The 12,079-nt window shown below is 39.5% G+C and overlaps 1 protein-coding gene across 1 annotated transcript; it reads right to left on the reverse strand.

Moving 5' to 3' along the window:
* Positions 1-305: 305 nt before the first annotated feature.
* Positions 306-11,474, reverse strand: LOC106110055 (tripartite motif-containing protein 45-like). Its single transcript, XM_013291742.1, has 11 exons — positions 10,933-11,474; positions 6,580-6,734; positions 5,794-5,970; positions 4,816-4,989; positions 4,218-4,394; positions 3,708-3,905; positions 3,013-3,223; positions 2,614-2,705; positions 2,074-2,208; positions 1,064-1,199; positions 306-622 (listed from the first exon to the last, which is right to left on the reverse strand). Exons 1-11 carry the CDS (start codon positions 11,258-11,260, stop codon positions 498-500), a joined length of 1,908 nt encoding a protein of 635 aa, XP_013147196.1. The 5' UTR covers positions 11,261-11,474; the 3' UTR covers positions 306-497.
* Between the last annotated feature and the right edge of the window lie 605 nt (positions 11,475-12,079).

Consider the following 12,079-nt stretch of genomic DNA (forward strand, 5'->3'; position numbering starts at 1 on the left):
CTTACATTCAAGCAGTTATTATAACATTTTAAATCAATAATAATTCATAAATACCTAAACGTAATACATACCAAGCATTTTAATCGCAATTAAAGAACATTGAAGGCCCTTTAGCAATATGATTTCTATGAAAATATTATTTGAAACTCTATCATCTTACTTCTTACTTATAAATGCGAAAGTTTAGATGGATGTTTGTTATAGTTTGTGGACCAAACTACTGAACGGATTCCGATGAAATTTGGTGTAGTAGAAGATAGTCTGGAAGAACACATAGGCTATTTACTTCTGTTTATATTAATTCCACAGACAGAGTCGCGGGAAAGCTAGTATTAATATAAATGTGAAGGTTTAGATGGATGTTTGTAGCGTAAACTGCTAAAGGAATTTTCAATGAAAGGCATAGATTTGGATATTCTTGAATACATACACTAATGGTTTTTTTAATACCTAAATCCTAGTAATACATAATATCGTGAGGTGAGTTGACGGGAGTTTCAAAGCGAGAACTGGTAGAGGCTATGCGCGTGCGGGCGGCGGGCGCAGGGACCGTGCGCGCGCGTGCTGCCGCAGCACGACCAGTGGCGCGCGCCCGGCCACCCCGCGTGCCCGTGCCCGCAACCTACACAATCACAGTATTCCAGTCCAGCAAGCCAGTGTTTACTGGAATGTATATGGTAAGAATTTTTTTTGATTACAAACCATTAAAACTTTTTACTGGTGTGTTTGTAAATGTGGTTTTTATTATTTTTTACAAAAAAGTGTTATTGATGATTAAATAAAGGAATTTGGATGATAAAGTATATCGCTGATAGAATTAAAAAGGGGGCTTCTATTAACACGATAGTTCTCTATAAAACTGTAAGTTGTAAAGTTTTATTACTTGAAATCATGCATTTTACAAGTTATCCATTGCTGGGACATTTTTGTAAGAAAAATAATTGTGTCAGAATGTCCAATCTTCCATAGCATACATAGTTTAAAACTAATGCGTTTTTAATACTTTTTTATTAGTGTGTTTGTTACATTTGTGTGCGAGTGTGTGTTTGAAGGAGTCTGTTACCCTTGTAGCCGCCGGGCATGGTGGCGCCGCAGCCGCAGCGCACGTCACGCCGCCCGCCGCTGGAGCAGAACGTGCAGCAGTGGAACTGCCCCAAGTGGGACTTGAAAACGCGCGCGCAGCACGGGAACGGACTGCCCTGCACACACACATTTAAATCTAGAGAAGACAAGTAAACAATATTAACAGAGTTAAGGAAAGAGAGAACGATATATTGAAAACTATAGAGGATAAGAGAGAGAATATTCTGTAATATCTGATATACCACAACGATGTCTCATAATCTCATATTGAGAAGTCCAGAGAAAGCCACTGGAAAGAAAATATCGGACTTAGAACAATCGAGGATGATTTTTGAACGCACATTTTTTATTACAAATGACAGTTGACATATAACCTAAAATTATTCTAATCTAATACGTTAATTTAATTAAACACGTAACGAAAATAGTATTTTATTTTAATTAATAATGATTCCGTGAAAACAGAATTTCACCACACCAGCAATTATGTTTAAATTGGTATAACAAGTGTGTTAATATCGAGCCAAAAAGGTTTAAACCTATCAGTAGTAGTGTTACTACAGGTTAGTCTTGGGCTTAATCGGACATCTGGAAGTGCGCACCGTACTTGTACAAATTGGGAAAACGTACTAGTACACACTTTTAGTACCTATAGTACTTCAGATTTGTGAGAACACAATACATGAATAGAATATAACGAGGGTTATAGATTACTTCACATCAAATTTCAAGCAGGGTCAAACATATGTTATTAGCGAAAATAAATTTAGTTATGAACGATTTTATCCACTTTTGATTCTCGTCATCGAAGGTGGATGCTTCAATCTGGTAAATACTCAATCAAATCAAACAACGAGGAGGCGGACACCGATATCGTGTAGTGTACTAATAGTACTAAATGTCCGATTAACAGAAGCCGTTCGGTAACGTTACTTTTAGTACATCGTACGTGTACTACCTAAGACTACTACAGGTGTTAGCAGTGCTCACTTTGATAGGCGTGTCGTTGAGTGTGACTGCGAGCAGGTAGTTGCCGGGCGCGCGCGGCGCGAGGCGCAGCGCGTACGAGCCGTCGTGTCGGTCCGGCCGCTCGCTGGAGTCGCGCCGCCGCAGGTAGCCTACCACCTACCCCACAACAACCAACATCACGTACAAGTTAACCAATATTAATACAGAAAAAAATGTCTTAATAGGCAATATGCATATGACGCCAAATTGTACCAAACTTTTTTAAGTATACTTTATTACTATAAAAACAGTCCTGCAAAGATTTTTTTAGATATAATCTGATTTAGTGGCAAAATTTAATCATTAAAAAGTGTCTTTTTTTCAAATTCAGTCGCTGAGTTCTAAAACGCACACTATTGGTCGAAGCAAAAGGCTTATCTAATATGGCGTCGTTGTGTTCACAATACACAGTTCATTTACGTTAGTTTTTTTGTGGTTATTTTATAACCAATAGAATCGTTTAAAAAAAGAAAAAAAATACATGCATATTCCCTATTGTGGCATATCTTGACGAAATCGGACCTGTTCTCCACCACACCAAATTCTCTCCCCGTTGCTGTCGCGTAGTTCCACGATGGCCTCGTGCTCGCAGTCCACGTGCAGATCTTGTAGACCTGATAACGAATGTTCTCACTAATTAAAAATTATTCGTGAATCATTTTATAAATAAAACACCTTTCAACTGTTACTATTACACACTAGCTTTTACCGTGACTTCGTTCGCATAGAATTACCAAAACCAAAAATAAGTATTTAGCCTATGTGTCCTTTCAGACCGTCATCTGCATCTATGCCTTTCATAAAGATTCGTTCAGCAGTTTCCGCTTTAACTCTAACAAACATCCATCCATCTAAACTTTCGCATTTATAATATTAGTAAGAAAGATTTAGAAATGAGATAATAGTGAATGAAAAGCTCGCCTTCAGTATGCAGTATGCAGTGTTCGGGGTCTGCGGCCTGCGTGAGCAGCCGGCCGCACAGCACGGAGCCGGGGCCGAGGCGCGCGGCGGGGTCGAGGCGCAGCGCCAGGCGCGGCGGCGCGCTGGCTGGCAGCTCCGTCAGCCGCTGCAGCCGCCGCAGCGCCGGCCCGCTCAGCGACAGCACCTCCTCCGCGCGCCCGCCGCACAGCAGCTGACGAGGTATAATGAACATGTTCGTGTCCATGTGGTCATACCCATTAGGGGGAGACTTGTCACAAATAGATAATATAACTTGTAGGGAGTCAAGTTGCATTCGGTCAGACTGTGTGCCCTCCCGCTATTTGGCCCGTATGACCTGAGGATCGGTGAAGCCATGGGTGGTGGTGGATAGGTATGACGAGATACAACCCAAACGCACTGTATTTTACTTGTCTACTCCCGTTTTCGTGTAGATTTTCATTTTTTATTTTCATTAGTAGCTGTTTATAGATACATATTGATTTTGGTAGGTTATTTTAATCTACCCTCCATATTTTACACACCGAGTAATAAATGTAGTGCTGGAAGTCATTAAATGGAAGCATTTAATGACAGCAGTTATAGATGCGAGACCACAGCGTAATTACAAAAGAGAGAAGATAAAATAGGTGTACGACACAGGAAGGGCATATTTCAATATTGGTGCTTAGTCGCACCTCCTCCGTGAAGCGCACGGCGTGTTGTGCGTGGTGTGCGCGCTGCTGCAGGTCGCGGTGCGCGCGCTCCACGCGCTGGCGCTGGCGGGCGCGTGCGCGCGCGGCGGCGGCGGACAACGCGCGACCGTGCGCCTCCGCCGCGCGCCGGTACTGCTCGGCCCACGCGCGCACCTCCGCCTCCACACGGCTCGCCTCGCCCTCACACAACATAACAACTATACACATAGCCAATATACACATATGACAAATTTGACAACACTTTTTTCGACTTTTATAATTCTGAGAACCAATGAAATACGTTGTTTACATTGAAGTGACATCTGAGCGGAATGTGCCTACTGACGTCACAAGTCACAGGCCAACTGCAATTGCTTTTTATTCGCACGAAAAGGATCGGATTTTTATTTCATTTTTTTAGCTCAATGGTATATATTTTTTGGTTCCATAGGGAACAGTAACAGAACTATTAATAGTAAAAAAACATTTGTCCCTCTATATCTGCCGACTAACATCTGTCTCCAGCGCGTGCGCGGTAAGAACGCGTGCTGCGCGCTCGACGTGCTCGGGCACGAGCTTCGCGCGCTCGCAAGCGTCGCGCAATGCACGTGCGCGCTCCGCCGCAGCGCGTGCAGCGCTCGCCAGCGCGTGTCCCGCGTGCGACACCACGCTACAGTCGCCGCAGATCACCTACACCGACAGAACAACTTACTACTTACGAACATTTACAAACAAAAGCTGAAATTGAAGAACAGTTAAGGGGTTCAAAAAAATCTGCTGTTAGTCGATACACAGTTTACCTAACCATCAAAACACAGCAAAACCATTGAATTTGTGGCAAGAATTTCGTAGTTATATGACAATTTATAGTGATTTGTTATGCACAAAGATCAGTGAAAATTTTATTTTGGAATAGGGTTGTAACGGAATTCCGCATCGCAACGGTGAAGCCCTTCGTCTTCGCATCCGCATCCGCTTCCGTTAAAATGGCCTCCGTTACAACCCTATTTGAGAATACCTTGGGGACAAAGGCGATGGCGAATTTCAACCAGATCAAAATCACTCGGCTGACAGAAGCAGTGGCCGAATAGAGTAGACTTGTATAGTATACCTGCTGGCAGGTGGCGCAGTAAATGGTAAGCTCGGAGCGTTCGTGGCGGGGGCAGTAGACGGGTTGCGGGGCGAGGGGCTCCAGGTAATGGCTGGCAGTGGCCTTGATGCGGCCGTGCGCCTTGCCGCACGCCTCGCATACACTCACCAGACACTGGCTACATCGACTCTCCGCCTGCCGATACAATGCAACATTCTTCTAACCTCTAAAGTAGCATTTGAAACTCAACCCTCGGACGGTCATAAGAAAGGCATATTGGAAACGTAAAATTTTGATTTCAAGCTGTTCAGTGTTCATATTTGAACGGCTGGGCCAAACAAACCATATAAGGCCAGACATAACTGCTACCAATGCGTTTCAGTAACTAAAATGTCCCCAGCGCCATAAGTTGCTGATTAGCGCAAACATTTTTAAAAGTGGAAACAGCCGTAATCTAAACACGTGACGCGACAGGACATGAAGCATAGTTTCTGTTCACAAATACAAAGGGCCAACTTAAAAGGCAAATGTGGCGTTGGATTACTAATGGAATTCTTCTCCATTGGATCGTAACCGTGGAATAGACACGCTTGAATCGCCCACCATGTGCATCACAACTCACGTTTTAAGTCGACATTTAAACAAATTATAGTTAACTAGTTTTCGTCCGCAATTTCGTCCGCGTTAACTTTGAATAAAAATATATGAGTAGCCTATATGTTCTTTTAGACTATGCTTTACATTTATTCCAAATTTCATCGAGATCCGTTTAGCAATTTAGGCTAAAACTCTAACAAACATCCATCCATCCACCCATCTAAACTTTCGCATTTATAATTAGTAAGACTAACTTTCGCCCGCGACTCCGTCCGCGTGAAATTATAAAAAACAAAGGTGAGTAGCCTATATGTTCTACATCTATGCCAAAAATCGAGATCCGTTCAGTCGTTTAGGCGGCAAACTCTAACAAACACTTTATGTCGTAAACAAAAAGGTAACCTTATTGTCGGTGTCGCACATATCGCATAGCACAGTAACGTCATCCTCTCGGTCTGCGAGGCTCATCTTCCGCAGCAGTACGTAGTTGAGCGGCAACTCCGGGATCCCGGCGGGGGGCAGCTGCGTCTCGTGGCCGCAAGTCGGACACACTAGGAACTGCACACTCCTACCTGACACCTAAGAAATTCGTTATTTGTTTTACGTTAGTTTAAGTACGAAATTAAGAAAACAGATTCTATTATAAAAAAATATATATTATCAATACGAAAGCTTAGATAGATGGATGAATGTTTGTTAGAGTTTGTAGCCTAAACGGCTGAACGGATCTCGATGAAATTTGGCATAGATGTAGAGGACAGTCTGGAAGAACACATAGGCTACTCACTTTTGTTTTTTCTATTTTCACGCGGACGGAGTGGCGGGCGAAAGCTAGTTATAAAATAAGGGTAACTAATGTTGCATTGAGTAGTATAAATAGAATGGAAAATTGTGTTTAGATTGAAACTTTACATTTATTTAATACCTAGCTTTCGCCCGCGACTTCGTCTGCGTGAATTAAAAAAAACAAAAGCGAGTAGCCTATGTGATTTTCCAGGCTATCCTCTACATCTATGACAAATTTCATCGAAATCCGTTCCGCCGTTTAAGGTACAAACTCTAACAAACATCCATCCATCCATCTAAACTTTCGCATTTATAATATTAGTATGACGTATTTATTCATTCATTCAATCTATCGCTACTTCAGTCTTGTATTTTATTGCGGTTTTCTTCCAAGAAGTTTACCTTTTTAATAAATATGCCATATTTCTGCGGCTTGTCATCAAGACTACCGTCGGAACCGGAGTTGCGGGCGTCGCTCTCGTAGCCGGAGCCCGCGGAACCTGCGGATCCCGCGCCGGAGCCCGACCCACACTCCTCGGCCTCCAGCTGTAAAGATCCTGCAATAAATGGTAAGTAACAATTAGCAAACCGAACTGCTCGTATACAGAAAGGTCCAAGGAAACCGAAGAGTAGCACGAAGGATAAATTGGTTTCAAAATTTCAGTAATTTCTCTCTCTCTCTCTCTCTTCGTTCAGAGCTATAGCTTTAAGAGTTTAGGTTGTCCTGATGATTGCAGACATTTAAAAGATGGTTCCAAGATGTTTTGATATTGCAGGTTATATTAACAAACTAGCGAACAATCAAATCATTCCGCTTTATAATATTAGTATAAACAAGTAAATATACATGAATTTCCTTGCTATTAATCGTAGTCTAATGGATTTAAATACTTAGGAACATTTAATGATGGAGAGCCCGTGATTCACGAGGCTCGAGGCCGAGGTCGTTGTATTTACGTTATCCAATGTAATGAGTAAGCGACACTCGAGGCTTCCACTGTCGGAAATAACTGAATCTCTCTGCCAATTGCTATCGTGGCAGCACTTAAAAATACATAAATAGACAATCTTTAAGTCATTCACAGAGATAGATAGTTTTTTTTTTTACTTTCTTCTAATGTTAGGATAAATTCATTCATTTCCACAATGTTGGTCAAAATAGTCAATCGTTAATGGTCCGACGCTTGTATATAATTTGTTCTAGCTCAGTGTCCGTTTTATAAACTACGAGAGTTCTTGAAAGAATGAAAATAGCATCGTTATTAATAAATGTTTCGTTTTATAACCTGTACAGCTTCTGGTTTAAATCTGTCGTGTTATTGTTTCAGTTCGAAACTCGACGTAATCGTTTTAACGATACCGCGTTGTTTTTTTAAAACGTGAAAAAGAAAGATATTTGTAAGATAGTTCCGCAAGACTACCTGAAATTAATAATTAATTTAGGTTAGTTTTTGACAGCTAAGGTAGCTTTTTAAAATATAATTATTAATCAAGTATGTTTTTTTTTAATTCTAGGCACGTGGCAGAATTTAGAGCAACGTTACGTTTATGTACATTTTGAAATTAGAACGTAAACGTACGTTTGAAATCTTTTAATGCACTCTTTCCTGTTTTTTTATTCACCATCGAAAGACGTTCTGTTTAAATGTTTATTATAGATCAGATTCTATTTAGTAAATAAATCTTAGATCTCTCGAAACCCTGTTTGAGCAGTCATTTGCATGATGTTTTTGCTTTCTTAATGTTAAATCTTGCTAATATCATAAATGCGAAAGTTTGGATGGATGGATGTTTCTTAGAGTTTATAGCCTAAACAGCTCAACGGATCTTGATTAAATTCGCTTATTCGTACAGAATAGTCTGAATTAATATCTTTGCTTTTATATTTTTAATACAACGCGGACGGAATCGCAGATGAAAACTAGTATGATGACTATTTTTTATTATATAGCCTTTGCCCGCAATTTCGTGCCCGCGGAATTAAAAAAATAGTAAGTAGCGTGTAGTAGTAGTTGTAAACTCTGTTGTACATCTGTGCTTTTTGAGATAGGTAGTACAAACATCCATCCAAAGTATTTTATTTCCAATATTAGTATTTAGTTTTACTGTTAACGTTTTAGTTACACATAGTTCTTGCAAACGCAGAATTCGTTGTCACAAGTAATCAATTCATCCACGTGTATCTTAAGAGCGTGCGCACACATTTGACTAATCTATCGCACAACTGTTTAGTCGCGCTTTCTATGAGCTTTTTTTTATAGCATAAGGTGGTAAACGAGCAAGCGGCCCCCTGAAATCGCCAAAATGGCGAAGCGACCGCTATCCATAGACATCCGCAATTGCAGATGCGTTGCCTACCCTCATACGACGGAGGAGGAGACGCACATAAAGAGGATATTTCCCCTTACTATGCATCTCCTCCACCGTCAAATCCACTTCCTCTTCCCAACCTCTCCTTATAAGAAAAGGGTGGTAAAGCGAAAAGGACTTAAATTAGGCCTCCGGCACCACACTCATCAGACGAAACACGGAATTGCTTCCATTTCACGCCCGTCTTCTGTGTGGTCGTGGTATTACACCGGACGTGCCGGCACTGCAGTGCTAAGATGTTAAAGCGGGCACTACCACTGTAAATTATTATTGGGCGGTGCACTACTTGATTTTTAGTTGTGCAACTAAACAGTTGAATTTTCCGCGTAACAATCTAAATCGCACAACAGTCGTGCGATATCTAAGTCAAAGGTGTACGCCAACTCTTAATCTGTGGTGCTAGGTCGTTGCTTGTATCTGTATGGCTTCGGTTTGTCCATCAGCTCTACTTCTGATTCCACATGTCACCTTGTTGGGAAGTAATTGGATCATTTACTTAATTCCTGCAGACGTTCATTGCTGACAGTTTTGATTGAACAATAACTGTTCAGTTAACAGAATAGTCAAAATACACAGTTTTGAAAACTAACAGAATCGTCTTAATATTTTAAGGCATGGCATATTAGTGAACTTACTGTTCCCGTGCGACTTCATCCGCATGAAACTATAAAAGTTTTATTTCATTGTTTACATTTGTCAAATTATCAATTAAAAATGTCAAAATGACATGACATGATGACAACTTTGCTTCCTTAATGTTGGCAGCAACTGGTCTCTTTCTCACTTAAGGTTTTTTTCCAAAACATTTACCCCCTAAGTTTAATGGCGTTAAAACATATAGCATAAAGCGTGACGCAAGTGTAGGGCTTTTTATTAAAAAAAAATATTCAAAAATATGCTGTGATTGCTGACATCTTAAGCAACAAAGAAGTATGTGTTTACGCTTTATAACAATAGTATAGACGTATAGATTTGTTCTTTAAAATAATCACTCGCAATTCAAACATTGCAAAATCGATAATAAAATAAGACCAAATAATTAGGACAGCATTTGTTCTAGAAAACAAAATTAAAAACATGTAAGCCGTCAATAAATCATTAGATCCGAGTTAATTCAGCATGATATTGACGTACGCCGGAACATAGCTAATGCGTTTCTATATATAGTTGTGCCACCGGGGATGCCGTACATTGATACAGACGGCAATAGCAGTCAGTTTACACGGACAAAAGAACACAAAACATTATTATTATCTCTGGTTTTTTAAAATAAGGATGAATAGCCATTGTCATAGAGCAATCTTACTTCTAACCTATAATGCGAATGTTTAAATGAATGGATGTTAGAGTTTGTAGCCTAAACTGCTGAACGGTTCTCGATTAAATTTGATAAAATTTGACGTATATGTAGAGGACAGTCTGAAACACATAGGCTACTTACTTTTTTTTTTAATTCCAAGAGGACTAATTCGTGGACAAAAGCTAGTATTTTCATGTTATAAACATTGGAACGCTCTACGCTATCTAAATAATGCAAAAACTATGTAAAAAGTTATTACTGTACTTGTTAAATGAAATTCTTATTATGTGTATTTATTCATTTCTTAAACGTCATCATCATCATCATCTCCCCTGCCTTATCCTACTCCCGTATGGTCGGCGCACCGGGTTTTCGTCCTCCAAAGCACTCTATCATCCGTCATCTCAGTTATCACTCCCTTCTTGATCATGTCACCTTTCACGCAATCCATCCATCTCTTTCTAGGTCTACCTCTACCGGTGTACCTCCACACTCCTAACGTTCTCCTTGTAACATGTGATTCATCCCTCATCATAACATGCCCATACCATGCTAACCTTTTACTCCTTACTTTTTAAACAGTTTCGCTAATATTAATGGACCACTTTAGTAATTTACAACACAACAAAACTCTTTAAAGTCCTTCAACTGACAACAACATCCTTTCTCTCCTTACTCATTTCCCCACAAACGCCCGTCTGTTCAGTTCTTTTTTAACGACGCATCTACCCATTAACGGTTCATAATACTTTTTATATTTCAAACAGATGCTTTCAAAACAAAGCTGTTTTTATTGACATCGATTGGCCCATTTTAAGTGATGTCTGAAATAAAATATTCAAACTAGGTTTGTTTTTATGCTACTATTGCGACTAGTTTATTTTTATTTTGATGGTTTGATTATTGATTACGTTATATGTTTTTTTTACGAGATTATCTGGTTCCGGTAGTTTTGAATTTTGTATTTAGCAAAGTCAGTGAAAATGTAGACAATAAGATTTTTTGTTTCTAGCGTGCTCATTGGTGGTTTCTTGCATTGTTATCGCAAAAAAATCTATTAAATTGTAAACACTAATTTCACTTACCATCATCGACTACGTTCCAAGCATCTTCCTCTTCTTCTCGTCGTAGACCCTGGAGACATCTGGTACAGAAGCTGTGAAGGCATCCCAGCAGCCTGGGCTCTACCAGTTCTTTCTTGCAAAGTCCACACTCCCAATCCTTGACCCTGCTTTTCCGACCTTCAAACGAAGACCGCAGTCCGACACACAAGCTTTGACTGGCCGGTCTCGTACAATTCTGATGCAAGGGACTGTTACCAGCACTGATTGATGATGGCTCCAGTGATTTCCTTCGATCTTGCTTTTTACGTGTGAAACTTCCGAAAATATACATAATTCTGTCTACTTCCATTTAATATAGGATTTAAACAAAAAAAAAATATTTTAATAAGGTTAAGAAGAAATTATTTTTAAAAAATTAGCTATATCCATCCATTAAACAATAAATTAATATAATTTTTATTTTCCGTACGATCCATGCTTGGCATTACGTGTTACTTTTGCTTCCCGCGTTCGTTTAAAAATAAACGTCCGACCGAGGTGGCGCGCTTTGCTCGACTATCTCGAGTTGTTGGATTGGACTAGAACACATCACTAACGCAACCCTACAAATCATTCCTAATGTCATTGCAGCTGATTGATTTTTTCTATTTCCAATGCAAAAATGTTAATAAAGAATTACAAATAATATTGTCGCAATATAGGTAACTTGTTTAAAAAATGAAAATAACCCCATATCCACGCATTTTACTATTTGATCCGACTAAAGTTGTCTTTAAGAACCTTTAAATATCTTTGGTCAAGTCGAAAGTACGCACTGGAGCATAATTTTTTGAAAGTTTTCGAACTTACCGTCTCACATTCCATAATCCATAAAGGATTGATCTAAACGATAAAAATCACGAGTTATAGTAAAATTTTGAGTAATTAAAAACTATTACCGTATTGATACAGTAATTTAAACTTATATTGAATGACAATTGCAACAAGATATTTTTAGTATCTGTTCAAATAAGTTAATGTCAGAGGTGATTTCCTAAAACAAGGGGTGACTTGTGTAAGTATAATTAAGGGAGATCTATATTCGTGGTAACCCATGTCATTTTTTCTTTCCTTGATTGATTAGGATAGCTGTCATGATCGTACTTCCGTAAAATCCTATTTAATAATT

This window comes from Papilio polytes, unplaced genomic scaffold (genome assembly GCF_000836215.1).
Source record: "Papilio polytes unplaced genomic scaffold, Ppol_1.0 DF820956.1, whole genome shotgun sequence".
In the NCBI taxonomy this organism is placed as follows: Eukaryota; Metazoa; Arthropoda; class Insecta; order Lepidoptera; family Papilionidae; genus Papilio; species Papilio polytes.

Coding starts and splice junctions, on each gene's coding strand:
- LOC106110055 (XM_013291742.1), bottom strand. CDS start 11,260: ATGGAAGTAGACAGAATTATGTATATTTTCGGAAGTTTCACACGTAAA. Junction 6,735..10,932: donor TTGGAACGTAGTCGATGATG/GTAAGTGAAATT, acceptor CATTTATTGCAG/GATCTTTACAGCTGGAGGCC. Junction 4,395..4,815: donor ACTGCGCCACCTGCCAGCAG/GTATACTATACA, acceptor CTGTCGGTGTAG/GTGATCTGCGGCGACTGTAG.